Here is a 21,491-nt window from a genome sequence, read left to right as displayed (position 1 = left end):
GTGTGTGTGTGTGTGTGTGTGTGTGTGTGTGTGTGTGTGTTACGGTCAGCAGGGTGGGCGGGCAAGACTTGAGCTCCATTTATAGACATACTGTACTTAGAAAGAGAGAGTTAATGTGAGTGCACATGTGCCACTGAATACAGCTGCCACACGCTTTAAATCTTAAAGAGAAGGACAGGCCGAAAGAAAGAAAGAAAGAAAGAAAGAAAGAAAGATTGTTTAAACTTTCTTCTGTTGGGAAACAGAAGCAGCAGTGAAGAAGAAAACGTGTTGAATCCTCACCATATAAATACAGATCATCTACTGCAGGAGCTCAACTCATAAAGTAAGTGACTTTAAACATGTTGCCACATATGACGGTGTCCCCTCATAAAGCCGGCAGTAAGGGTTTCATGACTCACCTCCTGTGGCTCTATGGGAATGCACTCTTGAGGTACTTGTGAGTTAGGGTGATCAAAACTGCATGAGGATCAGCTAGTTCACCCTCCTATCAACCACTGTCGATGAGTTTGTGTCACTTTGACATGGAAACACAACTGAGAAAAGGTAAAAGCACAACATGTTATCTAGATGAAGAAAGGTTTGACCATGTTTATTGTGTCCATTAGAAGAGTCTATTCCAACTGAAGTGGTATACATGACCTTGATAGGGAACATTTTCTGATATGACTGAGTTTACTAGGTGTGACCTAGGTTATCGCTGTTGTGCCTTCTCATTTGTTGATCCTAAACATAAATTTAAACCCAAATAAAGAAAAAATGAATCACTATTTTAGCCTGTCAGTCTGTGTTGATTAATTTAAACCAAACTATAGTAAAAAAAAAAAAAAAAAAACTCCTCTCTAGTCAGTTATATATATATTTTTCATAATACTTCCGGGATGCTGTCAAGGACTCTATTAAAATTTCCTTGGATGCTGTAGACACTTCGACTTGTAATCTAATTGGAGACGAAAAAGCCAATCAGAAATTGCCTTCTTCAAGTTTCCCATTGGTGGATTGTGTGTCACATTGTAACGCTGTGCCAGGTTGAGCAAGTGCGCAGCAGCTCGCCAGCGTACCAAGCAAGAGTTTGTGAGAGGGTATAAGAGCGACACTGACTGAAAGTTATTACTGCACATTAATGTGGATAATTGCGACGCAAATTCATTTAGTGAGCACAGAATAGTTTTGTTGCTCAAATAAAAATGTTCTGCTTGCATTTGATTTCCTCTCAAACATATATAAAGCCCGTCAGTCACATAATCACAACATGAAGACCTGTAAGATAAAAATGACCTTAGACATCAAAATCACAGCTGATTTGTATGGAATCAGATTTGTGTGATGCCGAATTAAGTATTTGTTTTTCATTAAAGGAGCCACCTGCAGAATGACCATTTGTATATCAATTCACCGTGTGTTACCTAGACTTCATGGAGAAAACTTCTTGTATGCCCCCATAGTGAACGGAGAATCCAAAAATGACGAATATCCTTCATGAAATGGAAATAAATGGGGATCACGTTTAGCAACAAAACTATATCTGAACATCCGTTTACAAACTCTCAACCAACTCGTGCTGTATAATCCAAGTCTCATTTATCCAGTCGCACGCTCAGAACGTCCCAGTAGTTGCATTTTCACTTAAATGTTACAATATAACACACTTCCACCTACAAATGACACGCCCTGAGCATGCCTGGGTGTGTACATGCGAATAAACTTCACTGGAGTTCTAACACACGCCCACGCCTAGGCACGACTCGGCCATGCATGTAACTGTTGTTACTGACGTCTTTTAAATCGTAATGTTTTAGTGAATATACACCCGCGTGAGTTGAGTGAGAGTTTGTAAATGGATGTTTTGAAATTGTTTTGCTGTTGTTAAATGACGCCCGTGTTTCCCTCATGAAGAATGTTCGCCTTTTTTGGATTCTTTGTTCACTTTAGAGACATGCGAGATAAATTCAGGATAACACACAATGAGTAGTTGATATGCAAATGGTCATTTTGTGGGTTAAGTACTCCTTAAACAAAACTGAACACAAATGTACACAGACACACACTCACACACACACACACACACGCACAGCTCATTGGATGACGTCTATCTATGGCTAGTCAGCTGTACCCCTAGTGTACAAACATGTACCTTATACAGGTTGAGTCACTGTGGCCACGTGTGGGTGTGTGTGTAGGTGTGTGCACATGGGTTAGATCAGTGCACGCTACTTGATAGCTTTGAAGGTCAAATGGGGTCGGACTCCTCCAGATGTCATGGCACCTCTCAGCTGACACCTCGCACTGTACAGTATATAGCTCCTCGGGGTTTCACTCATGCAACAGTGCTGGTGGTTACTGGTGGCAGACTGAGGGGCTCTCTGTAGGGTGTTCCTGTAAACACACACAGTTTACATTCAGTGATTCTCACCAAAACACCAATAGTGTGTCTCCCTCTGGCCTTGTGTTGAATGAATGTCTACAAAACATTTAAAGTTCCTGGATATTTTCACAGTTAAAAATACAATTTACTATTTTTTATCATTGAAATATATAGTAACAGTGTTAAGGATTAACTATATGGAGAATGAAAAACATACATGTTTATACCGAGATAACTGCCCTTTAATATCTGGATATACTCAGCCATCGTCTGCCGATCACTGTGCTGGACTGCCTCATGACAGTTTGGGATTCTGGCATCAATATGATGAGGTACTTACAAAACTACTCACAAAATGTACATTCCCAACTGATGACACTCTCCAAGTTTCCAGCAGCAGTAAGATGTGCTTTAAATGTTAGCTAACGTTGACATACCAATGCTGAAGTCAAGTTCAAGCTCTCTCTTTCTCAACCACAGTGCCAAAAAGACATCTTCAAATGTAAATACAGTACAAGCTCTGTGCAAGGCAGCTAAATGTCAATTGAAGGAAACTGTAATGTGACACTAAAGTTTGGTGGTGCAAAGTTAAGGCTTTCTTGTGCTTGTTCCTGGTAAAACTTGGTCTCCAGCTGTTTGGCGGACTTTTCTTCTTATGTGTTTCCTGTGCTCATGTGTCCACAGCTGTCATGGCTCCCAGCTTGGCCCAAGCGTACAGGAGGAGGTGGTGGATGGCTATCACAGCCATTATAGAGAACCTGCTCTTCTCTGCTGTTCTGCTGGGTTGGGGCTCACTGCTCATCATGCTGAAGAATGAAGGCTTCTATTCCCATCTTTGCATTGGTAAGACCGCCATCCAAGCAGCTCGTAATCACCCACAGTCAGCGTGTTTCTAGCATTTTTTAGGCACAAATTGTGGGTGGTTTTAGCAACTGTTGCTATTTGTCCAGCAGGGATTGTTCCCCCCTAAATTATGCCTAAATTACCCAAAGGCACCCTTTGGCATTTCTGTGAGATGCACACTTTAGCGTCTCTATGTAATACACAGCTGTCTCCTGGGTGAAACTCCTTGTAACACGTGGTTAACATTGTCAAAGGGTCACAATCAGTTATGATCTGGGTTAAAATAAATAACATAACAAAGTAAAAACCTACATGAGCGATGTGAGTACATTTTGGACGGACGTAAGTTACGTAACGTTAAATTAAAACAGCATACCCTTTTGGCTTCACACAAGACACAAACAGTGGTCTCCTGAATGAAAGTCTATGTTTGTTTGACCCATCTACCACCCCACCATTAAATACTGCCACGGATGGGTTTACATTGCAGTTAATGGAAAGCCTGACACGTCTCATAGAGATGCCAAAGGGTGCAGATAATATGCCCAAAATTCGACATAAGAAAAACATTTGTCCTTCAACTTTGACTACATTTGAGCACCAAGTATCAGCCCAAATAATTTAAGTTCACTTTTTCTGTTGCTTCAGTTTAAATTCCACAGAAACAACAGCTTGAAAAAATATATAAGGACTTACAAATCAATCACACAAAAAAAATCCTGTTGTGTAAGGGCCTAAATCTCATTAGTTGTATATTATGTGTCTTTAAATTTAAAAAAAAAAAAATAGTCTTTTTATTGCAGTCAGGAAGTGTTTGGTTCTCTTCTGTCAACACTTTACCCTCTCCTGACTTGTTCTTTAAACAACCCTCTCCAGAAAACGAAACTGACCACACCAACGTGACTTCCATGGAGAGCGGTCAGTGGCGGAGTTGCGTGGAGCAGGAAGAGATGTTGAACCTTGGCTTCACCATTGGCTCGTTCCTCTTGAGTGCAGCCACTCTACCCCTGGGCATCCTGATGGACAAATATGGGCCGCGCCCACTGAGGCTCATCGGCAGGTGTGACAGACCAGATGAGAGTTTCTTACATATTCAGTGAAAGTGACATTGAAACCATATGTGCTCTGACACCTTGTGTATATATCAGTTCATGTTTTGCAGCCTCCTGCGCAATGATCGCTGTCGTTGCATACAACCCTGAAGGTAAGACGACACATTAATATGAACCCTTGAATAATCACACGTTTAACGGACATGCTGGGTGCACTTATTTTAAGTGTGACTCCCACTCACACACCGGCACACACACACACATACACTATTACCAAACTAGCTGAGGAGAAAAAAAAACTAAATGTACCATCAACGTTTCATCATGGTTTATTATAATCTTCATGTCCATGTGTTCCATCAGTGCTGTCCGCCCTCATCTTCCTCGCTGTCTCCCTCAACGGCTTTGGAGGGATCTGTCTGACCTTCACCTCACTCACAGTATGACTCCCACACACACACACTCAGGCACACACACACCCACACACACACACATACTCTATTACTAGGAGCTGAGGAGTGAGAATATCTCAGCTCTACAAAACATTTTTACCAATTTTAAACTGACTGTTTTAGTTCCATCTCATCAATCTCATCTCTAGCAGTAGCTTGTTTTTACAACATGATCTCACAGAAATACTTCAAATGACCACGACCTCTTAACAACACATTATGCTGGGGTGGCACATAAGGTGTTTAAGGCATACTGTGCAGAATTTCCTTTTTATATAAATAAATAAATAAATAAAGGGGTAAAAAAAACTATATATAGTGTCACACAACAGTAATCCCTCTCAATAATCACTGTAACCCACTATCAGTGTGTGGTGGGAACACACTCTCATTCCAAAGACGTTAAATACCGCCACTTGGTCATTGACACAAAACAGGCACCTTTTAGCCGCAGTGTAATGGCGTCAGTTAATAATGGTACGGAGGCTGGTGTTCGCTTCCCATATGAATGTAGAGCTAGACCATGATGGGTTTTTTTTTCTAAACCTAACCATGTGCGTTTGTTGCACTATGAAATCAACATAAATATGCAGTGGTTTACCAAAGTTTATTTTGAAAAAGACTGAATGAATCTTACCAGCAAAAACTGTACATTTCCTTTGAAAACAGAAGTGTAATTTGTAAAGATACAAAGACACATACATGTAACAGGTGTAAATTGACACAGCATCCCAGATCTTCAACAACAGACACACCCAGGATACCTAGCACATAATATGTAGATGTAAAAGTCCACTGACTGACCAAGTGGCAATATGTGATGAGTTGGGAGTGAGAATGTGTTGGTGGTGGTGTCCACACAGCAGACGTTGCGCTAGACTTTTTCGTCGCCAGTCATTTTGACCGACAGGATCATAAAAATCCAATCATAATCTATTTTTACCGGTCATTTTAATTTTCGTTTTTAAATGATAATAAAGATATTCAAAGACATTTAGTTTTCATTTGTTCGTTTTTAATAAATCCAACAAGCAANCATGAAAAATAGACCAGACGCCGAACTGAAGCGCTGCCTCCGCAGGTGCTCCGCTCTGCTCAGCGGCCTGTGTGGACAGTCAGATAGGTTAACATGGATTGAAAACTGCCTCCGCTGCTGGGCGCTGCGCTTCGGTTCGGTGTCCGGTGTGACCAGGGCGTTATGTCAACAACGCTACGTGAAGCAGATGAATGACTTTTTCTCTGCAGTGTGAAAACACTAGTGGGCAGGGGTGGTAATTGCAACCGGTCAAAATGACTGACGGCCTTCAGATTTTCCGGTCATTGTTGTAAAAAACCAGTCAATGACCGAGAATATCCGGTTAATGCGACCCCTGCCACACAGGGCGTGAACAGCAGTCTTCTGAGTGAAATTCCTGTGTTTGTTTGACCCAACCACCACCCTGACCTTTTCTGTACACTCATTTTTTCATTCTTTAAACTGCCTGTAGGGCTGTTACATTAGCCATCACCCATTGCGTGACTTTGCAGCAGACTACCAAAGTTAGCCACGGAACATCGTGGAGGATTTTTCAGTTAAATAGACAAAGGCTTTTTATCTCATGAGTTGTTGGAGACCAGGGTAGAGCTAAAAGAGAGCAAGTATTGGACTTACATTCATCAGACGGACACAAACACAACTGATGAATGCCAGTGTTGCTCAGTATCTGTAGACAAGTGTTTGCTGAGTTCAACTAAGTTGAAGTTCACTATAATAACCTTATCAGGTGATAATATGTAAATGCTGTGACCAACAACAACGTAACATCCTCTAGTTTTCCCACTATTTTTAATCAGTGACACCCGGGAAACCATTTTATAATTGACCCAGATGAAACACAAGAGAGGTCATCTCAGCTCATCAGTCTGTGTACATCATCAGTGCGGGGGAGGTACAGGGGGGACAGGGACGTAGGACAAAGGTCCCAGCTGTCTGGACTTGAACCTCGGACGTCACAGTATATTGCATAGACCGCTAGGTCACCAGGACGCCCCATATACCCACTTTATACGTCCCCCTCTTTGTAAAATCAAAACACCTGTCGTGACATCACAGACTGGGGCGTGGCCAGAGGTGTAAACGCTTTAAGGTTTCAGCCTACAGGGCAGCAGCGTTCCCTGACCCCAATGAGTCACTGTGGATTCACTTTCTGAGTCCAGTACACCTACATCCAACCATAAACCTCAGTAGTCATGCTCCAACACATTGTGTGTGTGGTTTTGACTGCTTTGTGTGTACCTTAGATCATGAGCACATGTCTGTGTGCGTGTGTGTGTGTGTGTGTGTGTGTATTTGCACAGTAGCACATGCTGTTCTACTTGTTCTAAATTCTGCTGCAGCCTCTCAGCCAATCCGAAGCATGGCCAGCCAACACACCCTCCCACGGCCCTCTACCCTTGTCCGCACCATCTCTCTTTCTCTCTCTCTGTCCATCTGTCTATCTCACTCTCTCCCCCTCAGTCTCGTTCTGTCACTCTCTCCTTCACCCTCTTTCTGACCCTGACCATGTCCTGGTATTGACATGGTCATCCTGGCCGCACTGCTGTCATTCCTGGTCTGGTGTGTGTTTATGTGGTTTGTCTGGTGGAGTCTTTATCTCCTTGATAAGCTCTTACATAACAACTTGATGTAAATGGTACACATAACCTAACTAGCTGCAAACACATGCTCTGTGAACTTCGATAAGGCACTTCGCACTATAATAAAGTGACTGACCAGTGCAGCAGTCTTATTCTAATCTTCTGAGATCTCCTTCAGATCTAAGCAGGGCTCAATATTGTCCTAAATACATTTTTAGAAAGAGTGCTTGTGGCTCTGGGAAAGAACTCTGAGAACATGCCCACAATAACACTGTCAACATGAAGATGTTCTGCAGGTATAGCCTACCTGTGGGAAGAACTTCGGGTTGACAGGTTTTCCCTACATATTTGGTTCATCTCGCAAACTACATGTGGACAATAATGAAAGAGAGAAGAGGGAGGCTTTGGGGAAATGAAGGCAAGAACAGATGGAAAAGGTAATGGAAAGACAGAGGGAGAGCCATGGAAAAGAAGGGAGGGCAGATAAGAGTGGAAAAAACAGAGTTGAAAGCAAAGCTGCAGCATGGAAACATTACTGAGCAAAGAGGTATGACGTTAGCTATACTTGAGGACTGGAGACAGAGAGAGAAACACAGGTGATATTTAGTCATGGTCTATGTTTGTTTATATCAGTGATGCTTGGCGCTCAAACATAGTCAAAGTTGAAGGACAAGTTGTTTCCCGTCTGTTGAAATTTGGCCATATTATCTGCCCAAATGTTCATGTTCATTGTTTTTGTAGCTTCCATTTACATCCCTCCTGATGTAAATTCAACAAATGCTCGACTGGAATGCACTTCTATTTTGATTTGTTTTTCTCGTGTAGCATTTCATTGTGTAACCCTGTATTTTACAATGACAATAATTAAACCTTCAATCACACAAAGTGAGCCTCAGAGAACCCTAACATCCCAATTTACTTTGTGTATTTTTTGGCCACTTGACTATTTGGAAACTCGCTAGAGGGAAACTTGTCCGATTTTCAACCAGCTCTGTGTCATGACACTGTGTGCTGATGAACAGTGTATGACTTGCCTTCTGTGCCGCAAGTGCTCGTATGGCTGACAGATTTCAACAATGAATTTCGCTTCACCCGGCGGGCTTTTCCAGTGGATGTGAGTAGATGCAGCTGGAGCTACATGACTCACCCAACAGACGGACAGGTCAGGCCAGGATCAGCCCCCTTGGTCCCTTGGTCCGGAAGCACAAGCCCTGAAGAAAATGCTAGGTTAGCATTTTGCTAGCTATGAAGTGCTAGGTTAAAAGAAAGGCATTTTACTACTTATAAGGTGAATCATCATACATTTTTATGTACAATGAACTAAAAAGTGGATTATTCCCACGTTTGGCCTCATATTTAATCACAACAATGTGGCATTATAGTAGGGTTTAAATAATCGTCACATTAGTGGGTTTTTCTTGTACTGGTGGTGAGCACAGTTTGTATGTGACCCTCCAGGGCTAGTGAGGGGCGCCCCTCATGCCCACATGAGTCTGACGCTGCTACAAGGGGACAGCTTGTCTCTGCGCTGACTGTGTTACGTCGTATATTTGTTTGGAAAACGTGTTTAGTATAAGACAGTTGTTTTGTTGGTGAAAGTTTGCTAGCTGTCGCTAATTTATACAACGTAAAATGCCATAGGCTTGTGCTAATAACATTAGCATGTTGTATTTCTGGGGAAAATGTGTCCAGCAAAAGACAAGGGCTTTGTCTGTGAATGCTGCAAGTTATACTGAAGCCAATTTGTGTACTTGTGTTTGAAATTGTCTCATATTTAATGTATGTTTTGGGTGTTTTTTGAATCAACTAAACTTAACAGTATTTCACAGAAACCCCACCGCCAACTAGTGTTCTGGAGGAGTAACTGCAGAGATACACAGACACACCACAGCACAAGTATAGTGCTCACAACAGCGTAGGCGATGTGCGTAGGGTCTGCCGCACAAGGCTTCGTGGACCCAGGGGTGTGTTGGCCAAGGAGGGCAGCTTGCTGTGGGTCCTTGGCTCAGGCCAAGCCAACAGCATGGCCTCCCTCCCTCCTCTATGTACTCTGATGGAGTACCATGGTCATGAAGCAAAAATTAAACCAGTTAAATGTATTTAATATAATCTGTAGTATTAACCCACATGTCAAAAACTCTCATGAAGTTCCAGTTAACAGAATCAAAAGGAACTGGTTCCTTTCAGTGTGGGAAAGATTTTATCCAATCAATGCAGAAGTCAGATTACAGATTTTGGGATAACACAGAGGGCAAAAAACACACAAGCTGAGTACACAATGTGCGCAAACTACGTGAAAGTCAAAGAGCCAAGCCTGACTGATTTTCACTCTACTGCTGCCCTGAGAAGGACATTAGTCCACAGTGTTTACAGAGGTGGACCCCCGCCCCCCTGTGTTTGTCAGAACTGTATTTTATGATTGGGAAGTGTTACAAATCAGATTCTCAGTAGGCCTACTCATTTGCAGATTCCTGTAAACATTCACAAATCTCAGTACGCATTTAGAGATTCTTTTAAACATTTACACATCTAATTACACACACACACACACACACACACAACAAGATACAGTTTCACAACTCTCCGCACACATCTGTAAACGGTTTTGCTACAATAATGGCCCCAAAGGAGTGATTTAAAATAGGGTGACCATATTTTGATTTCCAAAAAAGAGGACACTCGGCCCAGCCACGACATAGCCTGCTTAAATGATACTCGCAGTTTACTCAAAGATGCCTTATCATTTTAATATATTTAAAATTTATATGTATGGATAGAAAATTCAGTTATATTACAAAATAAAATCTCTCAAAGACAGAAATTCAGATAGGCCCCTATAGCTAGGGGACACATACACACACTAGAGTGTGGCAACCCAATCCGAGCCCGACGGGTCCCAACGGTAGGCCTAGGCCTACCCGACGGGTCGGGCTGGGTTCGGTCAAAAATGTATAAATTGTATTCGGGCTCGGGTCAGATTCGGTCAGCTTTCCGTGAAAATGTAGTGTAAAAATAAATAAAATCCTATTGTCTGTCCTGTTTATTGCTTGGGGAATGTTATTTACGTGACAACACCGGAACACAACACACACACATTGGCTGTTTGTTTCTACCTCTCCCCTCGCTGGAAGCCTCGGACCTTCCGCCACCCGCCTTGATTAAACGGTGAAAATAAAATAAAAGAGGGAGACAGGTTTTTCCTATTTTATCTTATTTTGTTATATTTCTCCCTCTCCCCTCGCTGGAAGCCTCGGACCTCCCGCCGCCCGCTCCCGTCTCAAACACGGAAGGTCTCCCTCTCCGCGGAGCACCTACGGCGTACGCCTGGCCTGTTAAATAGCCTGTAACCGTAACAACTGTGTGACACAAACTCAGTCCTTTAATAATTAAATAATGTCGGGCTCAGTTCGGTTTCGGACATAACAAAACAGAATGACTGTCGGGTTCGGACAGAAATATGCGGCCCGTGCCGCACCCTAACACACACACACACACACACACAAGGAAAACCGGACATTATCATCTATTTATAAACACGCCCCGGACTGAACGTGAAAAGTGGACATGTCGGGGCAAAAGAGGACGTTTGGTCAGCCTATAATTTAAAACTATAACATAAAGCATTTGTCACAGTGATGAAGTCTTGATGGAAACTACATGCATAAAACTTTCTGGGCTGAAAAGGAAGAAACGATATCCTGGATTTTTACCAAGACTTGTTTAAAAATTACACCTTTTTCCCATCCCACTGGTCTTACTTACAGTCTGACTTGCTTGGGTACAAGCTAATGTTAGCTAATTTAGCTTGATATTACCTTGTAAATGATATTTCAGGGATGTTCCTACTTGTATCTACCTTATTCCTGAGTGCAAAACTACTACTACTACTACGATTACTACTCATGGGCGCAACTTCCAGTGAGATAGCGGAAGTAGCAGTAAGCTAATTAGTCCCATAGACTATATGTGGTTAATCCCAGTGGTCACTCTTGGTAGCTACCCACCTACGCTGGTTCTTATCGCAAGTAATTTGCCTTCAGTTTAGCAAATACTGATTTACTTTTTTTAACAAATATTTAACTAATGTGATCTTAGCATTGCACTGTCCGTGTCTGTGGTGACCAACAACCAGTCTATGCCAAATTTTTGTCTTCAGCAACTGCGTGTTGAACATAGACCAGAACAAAAAGGGATTGTTGCTGTTGCCAAAGGTACCATTGATATGAGAAACCACAACAGTTTCACGAGACATAGCGAGACAATAATTAAATCAGAATTTGCAGAAGAGAATGACACCTAGACTGACAGGTCCGTCACTCAACGTCAGTACATGATATCCCTGTCTTTCCCTGTCTGACTTCATTCTCAACCTATACTAGAAAATTGCTCGTTATAAAATAAACTCAGCAACATACCTTGAAATATGTATTTAGTCATTAGGACTGAGAATGTGTTACTGATTTACTGCACTTCCTTTATATCACATATAAAGTGCCAAAATTTATTCTCTTACTACTAATTTATATTACTATTACTGAAGTCTGCTGCTAAATTCAGCATCATACAGAACAGTTTTTAATAAATCAGAAGTTAAAAAAAACCTGTAAACTGCGTCGTAAACACAGACGAGTGGAGGATTAGCTAGGAAACATGACATTTATTCACTTTACGTGGAGCTACAGTTAATAATTAATCATGTTAAACGTCATCAGAAATCATCTTTAAAAGGAGCAGATGTTTCCCTTGTGCTAACTCAGGCCATATTAAGGTTAACAATAGTTTAACAGGGCGGGGCAAGCTAATTGCTAGCATGCTCAGTTGAAAAGGGAAAAAAACGTTAAAACGTTCCGGTTCAACGCCGGAAGTTGCGCCCATAATTCACGCAAGGTATTATGGGGGCTAGGAATAAGGTGGCTTTTTTATGCTATGTTTTACTGACCTGTGTGTGACGTCTTCTGCTCTAATGAACCACTTGGAGCCGGTAGATGGTGGTAAGAAGCAGGTTTATTCACCTAATGGAAAACCTCATAAGTCTGGGATAAATAGCAAAGGACAGCGTTGTTTGGTGACCTCATGTGGACAACCCGCTCGTGCTCCATCTGGAAAGGCGGTGTTGTGCGGCATCATGCTAATGTTAGCTAACAGCACAACAGACAGTGTTTAAGAGCGGCAAAATAATAAAAACGAATATTTAACTCAATAAAAAACATGGCGAACTTAATGACAAACAATGAATATACAAACAGACAAAGCCAGCTCAACTTCTACATGCTTTATTAATAAGTTAACTTTACATTTGTCCTCAGACATCAACATGTTAGCTAGTAGCTATTTCAAGGAAAGTCTTCCGTAGCTCTGAAAATTACCCACAATCCTCCGCTGTTTACTACTTTACGCAGATACTGAGTTTTGACAGCAGGTGGCACTGTCGCTCCTTCAAACTGACGTATTCTGACCTAATAGCATCTCAACAGCATAGATATAACTTTAACACACAAAATAAATGGAAATAGGGCACATATAACAGCACTATTATAAAATTTAGCTGGATTTAAACTTGACCTTATTAACTATGTTACATCAGCACGTCACAGATAAACATGGCAGTGATTTTAAGATGTAAATCATTTTTCATTTAAACATCAAATGATCATTCATAGGTGGAATAATATCAAAGTACACAGTGTATAAGTGCTGTGTACTACAGCAGGAGGCAATCCTGATGTAGCCACTGTCCATCTGACACACCGCTCCGTTTGCTATCTTTGCCAGTACAAAATGGAGAAAAGCTAGTGAGCTGTGCTAGTGACAAACCATCTAAGAGGTCATGTGTGAAAGCATTGCGGATTTGACACCATAAATAGAAAAGCTATCAATATAGGTAAGACTGTTTGCCGACTTTTTAAACTGCCTTACAGTAACATGAGCTTGTCACTCAAGTAAGGCAACGAAGGCACCACAAATGAACAAATCCGTGTTGATTGGGTTGTGTTTAAATTAATTCAAAACAAATAACCTGTTAGTTTTAATTTCTTGAAACCTAATTTTTAAATAACCATAGCCCTAATATGAACACACAGTACCTTGCTCCCCATAGAAAGGAGCCTTTCCTTTTGGTTTTTCTGTGCACTTTGCTTTGGTGCTGCAGCCCTGTCTCATTCCTCGGAGGTCAATTGCCGACGCTTTGTCACTCCCCTTGGTGTCTCACAGCAACACACTAGTCACCCTTTAGTGTGTCTGTGTGACACACAGCTGAAACACATTGTAACACATGATAAAAACAGTTCTGATCAGGTTTAGGCAGCAAAACTGCTTGGTAAGGTTTACAAAAAGATCATGTTTTGAGTTAGAATAGGTATGTTACGTAACAAAACGTGACATAAATACGTCACGTGAGTAACATCAGTGTGCAGTGACCATACATAAAATACAGTATCTAACGTTAGATTTAAACAAAGGTGACTTTTGGTTTCACATGGGACACGGACTGTTGTTTCCTTGGGAAAGTCTTGTTCTCCTAGAGGCATCCACCTCCCCTCCCTCCCAACCTATGTGGACTTTCTTGCTCTTAGTTGTTCTCAGCCTCAAATATTGCAGCCATTGGGTTTAAATTGGAGTCAGTGGGAAGTCTTGTGCATCCGCTCAATGGTTACCTTTGTTGTCAGTATCATGTGTATGATCACACAGGGCGTGACAAAGTATCTGTATTTAATGACGTGGAAATGAGAATGGACTAGGCACCACCCTCAAGACAAAACTTTACATCCAAGATATGTCATAAGCTTACAAGCTGGGTTGCCATTTAGTTTGCTGTGTTCAGGAAAAGTAGTAATGTGTTGCAAATGAGCCGCCTATATGAGCCAGCTCCTGTCTGAGAGCTGATTTCTTTTTACTGCCTTTTTTTTGGTAAATTAGACGGAATAATAGGATGAGCCTATGAAATATATCTTAAATACAATCCAGAAACTTTTCACTTTGATTTTAACATGGTGAGACTTTTGTATGTTATGCCAGTAGCAACCTCTCGGAAACCTCAAGAGCAACCTCGAGCTCTCGGAAAAGATCAGAGCCATAAGATCTGGCTCCCTTCAAAGAACCATAATTCCCAGCACTAACAACATGCTGTCGTTTATCATCCAACATTTATGATGGTGGTAATAGTTGTCTCAGTCTATAGGGACACTTAAAAAAACAGAAGAGTTTGTGTTTTTGACACAGCCTCAGTTCAAACTGGTATATGGAATATGCTACTGGTGACACTCTCAAATAGAAATGAACAGTCGTGCAAAAAATCTGATATGAGCAGTAAATTTAAACTCATCATGAAGGCCTGTAGTGTGAACAGAGACACGTGCAGTTGCTGTGTGATTGGCAGCGCTCCAGCTGCGGCTATAGTTAGAGTGAAAGTCTGTAGTCACACACTCTCACACTCTCCAAAACTCAGACGCCATCTGCATGGCCAGAGAATGTTCACATGCACACTGGCACATGCCAACTTTCTATGACAAAAGGACGGGTGACTGTCACACAGGAACAGTGTGTGTGTGTGTGTGTGTGTGTGTGTGTGTGTGTGTGTGTGTGTGTGTGTGTGTGTGTGTTAATCAGCTCAATTTTCACCCCTCACAAAAGCTTGTGATTAAAAGAATGCAGCAGCACCGCCTACTGGGTACGCTTTGAAAGTGCATTTGGATAACTGAGAATGAACATTAGCTCTCTCCTAACAGGGGTCACAGCTGATTAATAGATTTAGAAAAAGTGTTTCCACAGTGTTTTCCACACTTACTGCTGACTGATAGGGACGGTGGTTCAATTATTAGTTTGATATTACACAAGTTTCCTCTCTCTTTAATGTCTTTCTCTCTCATCTAGCTGCCTAACATGTTTGGAAATATACGATCAACCATCCTCTCCCTGATGATTGGCTCCTATGCTTCTTCAGCCGTGACCTTCCCTGGTGTCAAGGTACAACCACACATGCACGCATGTACAAACCTGCTTGAACTGTTGGACAACTTGAAAAAGCATAGATTAACTTTCAATACAACTTAATCATCACAAAATACTTATCTAGGGTTGTTGTCATTAACTAACGTGCACAGTTTTATCAAGTTTTGTTTTTAAAGGAGCATTAACAAAGGACAGAAGGAGGGAAGAAAGGTTTGGAAAGGGAGATGATGTCAGGAGGAATGAAAATAAATCGAATCTAGAGGAGGAGGAATAGATTAGCGATTAAATGGATACAGAAGTGCCCATGGGGAGGCAGAAGGGGGAAGCTGTTAAAGTTAAATGTAATGCAATGATGCAACAAGGTCAGTTTTACTACACTAAATTTTTAACATATTTTCCCTGTCCCTGTCTCCTCTATTCATCCTTGTCCTCGTCCCTCTTCTACCCATCTCTCTCCCAAACCCTCCTCTTCCTTCCTGTTTTTCAACTCCAGGTGATTTATGACCTTGGCGTGTCGTTCCGCGTCCTCATGTGGGTTTGGTCTGGCATGGCCTGCATGGTCTTCGTCAACTGCTTCGTAAACTGGCCTGTTGAATCCTTCCCTGCACCCGAAGACGTCAGATACACGTCAGTGCGCTCTACGTCCTATAAACACATTGATATTCTACACAAAGTGGCTCTGGATACATCACATCAAGGGTGCTAGGGCATTTTTGTGGCGATGATGACACTGTCATAGCTTACTGTGTGAGCATGTGAAATCCTATAACGCTAAGTAATTAAGGAAACATGACAAAAGACGAATCAAATGAATTTCTCTTAATCTACAGTTTCCACAACCCAGGTACTATTTCAGGTTAATTCCATCCTCTAACAGTAATTTACTGGCATGTACAGACATGTCACTCCTCAAACATTGGCTTGATGGCATGCTGTGAAAACCACACCATGATTGTCACATTTGTGGCTCTAACTGGTTTGGCCTCATGTAGCTACCCGACAGCAGGGAGAAGGAGCAGAGCAGAGACTGAGGAATCACTAACACAGCTTCTGACTGTGGCAACAATCATGCAGGTAGCATAGAGGATAATATGGCACTGACTGAACAGAGGACAGGGAGTAAATACATACATGTATGTAAGGCTTAATGAGATTACTGTGCACAGCTGTGACAAGTAAACAGGTGATTGCACTTAGTAAATACACAAGGGACGTCTGCTGGGCTTGTGTCAGTCAGGACCATGAGAAAACAGAGATAAGTAGGCAACTACTGGCTAGACTGCCATGAAAATTAATGACTATTCACCAGAGGTGGAACCAAGTCACGTGTAATTCTCACATCTTTGCACCAAAGTCCAGAGTCAAGTCCCAAATCACGACAGGCAAGTCCGGAGTCATGTCCTCGGTCTTAAACTTTGAGTTTTGAGTCCCAAAGAAGTCATAATGCGCTCTTCGCCAAGCGTTCTGCCATTTTAACAACAGAGTAATAATGACTTGAATTTACAAAAATCAAAAGTGCTTTTTGAAATTTGTTAAAATAAGTTTGCAAAATGTTACTTAGCTGTTACGGTAACGTTAGCTGAGCATTAGCTCGCTAGCTTTGTTAATATTAGCCTTGACGTACTGTTCTTTGTGCAACTTTCAGTGTCGAACAAAATTTTAAGTTGTTGCATCTCCATCTGTAATTTTTAATTTTGCATACTGCAATTTGTTTTTTGCTGACCAACATGTGATGTTTGTACACGATTGAAATTATCTTTGGTGTCCTTTTTGGGGGCCGCCCATCATTCCGACGACCTAAAATTCTAAAGCCCTGTTAGTCCAAAAAATGTCCCATTTGACCATTTCTCCAACAGCCCGTTATCCCCAAAAACAAACACTTAAAGCTGTAAAGTCGAGTCTAAAGTCATCAAATTTGTGAATCAAATCTGACTCAAGTCCAGGTCATGTGACTTGAGTCCACCCCTCTGCTCTTCTAAGTAATCGGAGGATAATTCATCATGATTCTGGTAACCCCATGACCTCTGTTATGATGCCACCATAAGTAGACTGTCATCAAATTTACTGACCACATACATGCTGAACCCTGTCCATGTTCAGCACTCCATGACTTGAAAGCAGATGTTGAGTAAAGTAATCATGGATATAATGTCCACTAATCTGCAGGTTCACATGTTTTTGAGATGGTGACAGGTTTTCTTCATTTGGTAAGGGCTGGAGTTATTTTATTGTCTTTCTCTTTTCTTATCAGTAAAAAGGTGAAGCTGAGCGGAGTTGTGACAGAGGACAAGGTGACTGGGGAGTCGTATGTCACCCATGTGACTCTTATGGAAGACATGATGGGAGCTCAGCAGCCGGAACCCGAACGGACAGACTCCAAAGGCACAACCCAGGGTAAGAAACATTATCATTGACAATAATACAATAATAATAATCTTAAATTAATCATTTAAAAAAAAATGAACTATCCAATTTACATGAAATTAAGTTTAATTAACTTTTAATAATTAAAGTGTTATAGAGATTCTGTAGAGTCTGTATAGGCGAACTTACTGGGCAAGCATGCATATCTTCTAAAAGTGTAAAACTTGTCTCTTAAATAAGGGAGACGTTATAACCGATGGACTAATCTCATACCTTTCACAGAAAAAAACCACAGTGCCTGTTACTAAAGCCTCAGACTGTGTGCCAGGCAACTGCAAACTTTACAACAAAAGCTCTTATAATTAAAAGACACATAAACCAGTAACAATACCAATGTGTCTGCAATCCAGTGGAACAACATGAATAGACATTTTACCTTGGAATAACTGAGAACTTGAATTAATTATTCTACGAATTCTACTACACTAGTTTTGTATTTGTTTTATTATGGTGAAACTGGTTCTTTTAGTGCTGTGTGAAACTCCCTGAGGCTTCAACTGAAAGTGTCACTCATCATGTGTGTCATGCTTTCATTAGTCTCATCCATCTGTCTCACACTGTGCTCCTTCCCTTTTTCCAAACGGCTCCTTGTTGTGGTGAATAACTACACCATAAATTAGGACACTGATGTATCAGTTTCTGTCATTAAACCTCTGACGTTTTACATGGTAATAATGTAATGCCAGCTCCAGGGTTAGGTACAAAAGTGCCGTGAAAAATAAAAGAGAAACTGTGCATTCTGGGAGTTTTCCAGGGAAGTGAACTGTAACAATTTGGCTGAGTTGTTGGAGTGACTCCATGAGTATTTCACTACCTGAACTAAAGGCTGTTTTCACACATTCTCTCTCTATCCTCCTTCAGACGCAGTGCCACTCTGTCACTCTGTGTGCTCTCCCATCTTACTGTGGAGTCTCATCACCATGGCAATGACCCAGCTGAGGCTGATCTTCTTCATGGGTGCCATGAACAAGATGGTGGAGTTCCTGGTCACCCACGGCAACCCCAACCGTAAGAATAATTACCTACCTACCAACCTAAATAATTTAACTACTACTTTGTTATCACTGAACAAAACAAACAAACGTTTTTTACCGCAGTTCGCAATACACAGCCTCTTGTTTGTTACACTCACTCACAACCAACTCAGCCAAGGTACCTTTCATATCGATTCTGGACGTGGAAGGTCCATGACCAAACGTTGATATGTGTATTGAGGTCGGAGTGAGAATGTGTTGGTTGTCCACAGACCAACTCACCAACAATTTGCAAGCCTGGAGTAGAGATGCATGCCCTAAAGAAAAGTCCACATTTGTGATCGGAAGGAGAAACAGACCTGCTTTTAAACTTTATGACAGACTTGGAAATCAGCAGGTTTTTGGATATGCGTAAATAACCCAATGCCAACCTTTTCAAGAAGGTGTTTGAAGGAATGAAAGAGGTAGGCTGTGTTCACACGGTCAGTCAAGTCCACCACTGGTGGAAAACTTTGGAAAAATCCTGTCATGATGCAACGAAGCAAAATGAAACAAGCAACATGTTAGGGCACATTAATCGGAGTACGCACAGTTGCATGTAAACAGGAATATCAGTGGAATAATCATTTTCATCAGCCACGTTAACAGCTTATTAGGAATATTGTCTTTTTTGGATTAAAGGCAGAAACTGGAATATTTGGTGCATGTAAACATTGTCACTGTGTAAAACCATCTGTGGAGTTGACCTGAAACTGTTGTTTCTTCCAGCCTCAGAAGAGATGGTGAATGAGGCGAAGGAACAAGGTAAGAGTCAAGATGCTCAGTGTTAACAGTAGACAAGCTGTCCTTACGTTAACAAGTGCCTACTATTGACTGGGCTGAGTGGAGTTACTACAGTGTTTTGACTGATGTTCCCAGTTGTATTTTGTGTGTTTACTTGTTCAAAACACAGTTAGAAATTCATTCATATCAAGCTGAGAGAGCATTTAGGCCACTGGACACTAGAAATTATTATGAAAAATAATTATTTTAAAAATAATTTCTAGTCCCCAGTGCTCTAAATGCTCTCTCAGAAGCCTAATATGAATAAATCTGTCCCGAGTGGTTACTTTGCAGCCTGTTTTGTTGCTGCCAGTTGCAGTGGTCTTTCTCAATGCTGGACAAAATTTGCTGTTCCAACAAGTAACTTAAACACATAAACATGGAAAATATGGTCCAAGTTGAAGGTTACGTGTGTGGAATTCAATCAAAATATTACAAAGACAACCACTTATTGTTGTTATGATATTGTATTCATTAGTTGGACAGGAAGCAACATGTAACTAAAGTCATGTCCTTGGTGTCCTTGGTCCTTGCACATTGTGTTAGACTGATCCCAGTATTTGTAGACCCACTGCTTCTCCGTCTGCATTGTGTTCCTAACAGCATGGGATTTAAAATACCATTTCAAGCTTCATACGGGGAATGAAACCTTAAATAACACAATAAGTACCATAAGTAGAGACTCCAACCTGTCTCCTATTTGCTTCTGTCCACGTGTTTCTATGAACCTCACTCTATCTCTGCGTGTCCTCCCCAGTTGGTTTCTACTCATCTATCTTCGGCACAATGCAGCTGCTGTGTCTATTGACCTGTCCTTTGATTGGCTACATCATGGACTGGAGGCTGATGGAGTGTGAAGAGGAGAACGCAAACACACAAATAGAAAAGAGGTATTGTATTGCTACATGTATACATTTTTGTACAGCAGTTTGCAAGACAATGTCTATTGTAGGCTGAGAAAGTTTTGTCCCCTTCAGCCAATCAGATCCCCCGAAGAGAGACAGGAAGATCCAGAAACTGACCAATGCCATGAGAGCTTTCATCTTCACTAACCTCTTATTGGTCACCTTCGGAATACTTTCCTTGATTGACAACCTGCCCCTACAGGTTAGAAAAACACTGAACAGGAATACGTGTTTTACACATTTTACTAATACACAGAGATAAAGAAACACTAAGGGACACTTTCGATGATCTTTTTGTGCTGTGTCTTTCCATCTCTATTAGTTGGTGTCGTACGTTCTGCACACCATAGTGAGAGGATTTATCCACTCCTGCTGTGGAGGTCTCTACGCTGCTGTGTGAGTGACACCACTGTCATGTTTAAAGCTGCACTAACAGATATTAGCTGACTCTGTAATTACCCTCAGCCCTACAAAGTGATGTTTCTAGGTGGAATAAATGGTGGGGCAGCAACTATTTTGGACAGATGCAAAACCAGAAAATTACACAATTTTACAGTTTGACATAATTCACTAGTTCACATTTTCCACACAGTTTAAGACAGGCGATAATCTGACTGAGCAAAAACATGAGCCAACACAAAAGTGCCAAAAACTGCAGTTCTATGAACAGCCATTTGAGGCAGGCTCCAGGGGCCCGTTAATCCTCTTGAGACCCCAGTGTTAAAAGGCCTGATACAAAAAATAATTTTGGTCTCTATGGCTAATTTCCCTAATCAAGACACTGTACAGGGGGTGTGTTTTTATATAACTCACCCATTAACATTTAATAAACCTTGAGGATATGCATACCGTAAAACTCGGAATATAAGTCGCACTGGGATATAAGTCGCAGTCTATTTTTTAAGGTCTCAAACAGGGAAAACAAGGTTTTATATTACTATTTGTTAATAAAAACGTTATACAAGTTATTCCTACACTGTTTCCCTTTATTTTTAATTTGAAACACATTCAAAACACAATAACCTCTTAAGCAGCTTTGGTTACTTTTCAGATTGCAATTTTCCAAACAACCTCTTCAGGAAATAAAATTA

At 41.3% G+C, this 21,491-nt stretch overlaps 1 protein-coding gene across 1 annotated transcript in view; it reads left to right on the top strand.

The window, feature by feature from the left end:
* Positions 1 to 98: 98 nt before the first annotated feature.
* slc43a1b (solute carrier family 43 member 1b) overlaps positions 99 to 21,491 on the top strand; it is a 24,625-nt gene continuing 3,232 nt past the window's right edge. Inside the window, exons 1-13 of the mRNA XM_050044092.1 lie at positions 99 to 325; positions 3,050 to 3,208; positions 4,085 to 4,268; positions 4,357 to 4,412; positions 4,624 to 4,700; positions 15,198 to 15,290; positions 15,769 to 15,902; positions 17,527 to 17,669; positions 18,561 to 18,707; positions 19,442 to 19,477; positions 20,253 to 20,385; positions 20,473 to 20,602; positions 20,723 to 20,796. Of these exons, the coding sequence (XP_049900049.1) occupies positions 3,055 to 3,208; positions 4,085 to 4,268; positions 4,357 to 4,412; positions 4,624 to 4,700; positions 15,198 to 15,290; positions 15,769 to 15,902; positions 17,527 to 17,669; positions 18,561 to 18,707; positions 19,442 to 19,477; positions 20,253 to 20,385; positions 20,473 to 20,602; positions 20,723 to 20,796 (1,361 nt within the window). The 5' untranslated portion in view covers positions 99 to 325; positions 3,050 to 3,054. The remainder of the gene's footprint in view (positions 326 to 3,049; positions 3,209 to 4,084; positions 4,269 to 4,356; positions 4,413 to 4,623; positions 4,701 to 15,197; positions 15,291 to 15,768; positions 15,903 to 17,526; positions 17,670 to 18,560; positions 18,708 to 19,441; positions 19,478 to 20,252; positions 20,386 to 20,472; positions 20,603 to 20,722; positions 20,797 to 21,491) is intronic.

This window comes from Epinephelus moara, chromosome 5 (assembly GCF_006386435.1).
Source record: "Epinephelus moara isolate mb chromosome 5, YSFRI_EMoa_1.0, whole genome shotgun sequence".
NCBI classification, from domain to species: domain Eukaryota; kingdom Metazoa; phylum Chordata; class Actinopteri; order Perciformes; family Serranidae; genus Epinephelus; species Epinephelus moara.
Note: the sequence above shows the minus strand (reverse complement) of the source record. Positions and strands in the feature narration are given on the sequence as shown.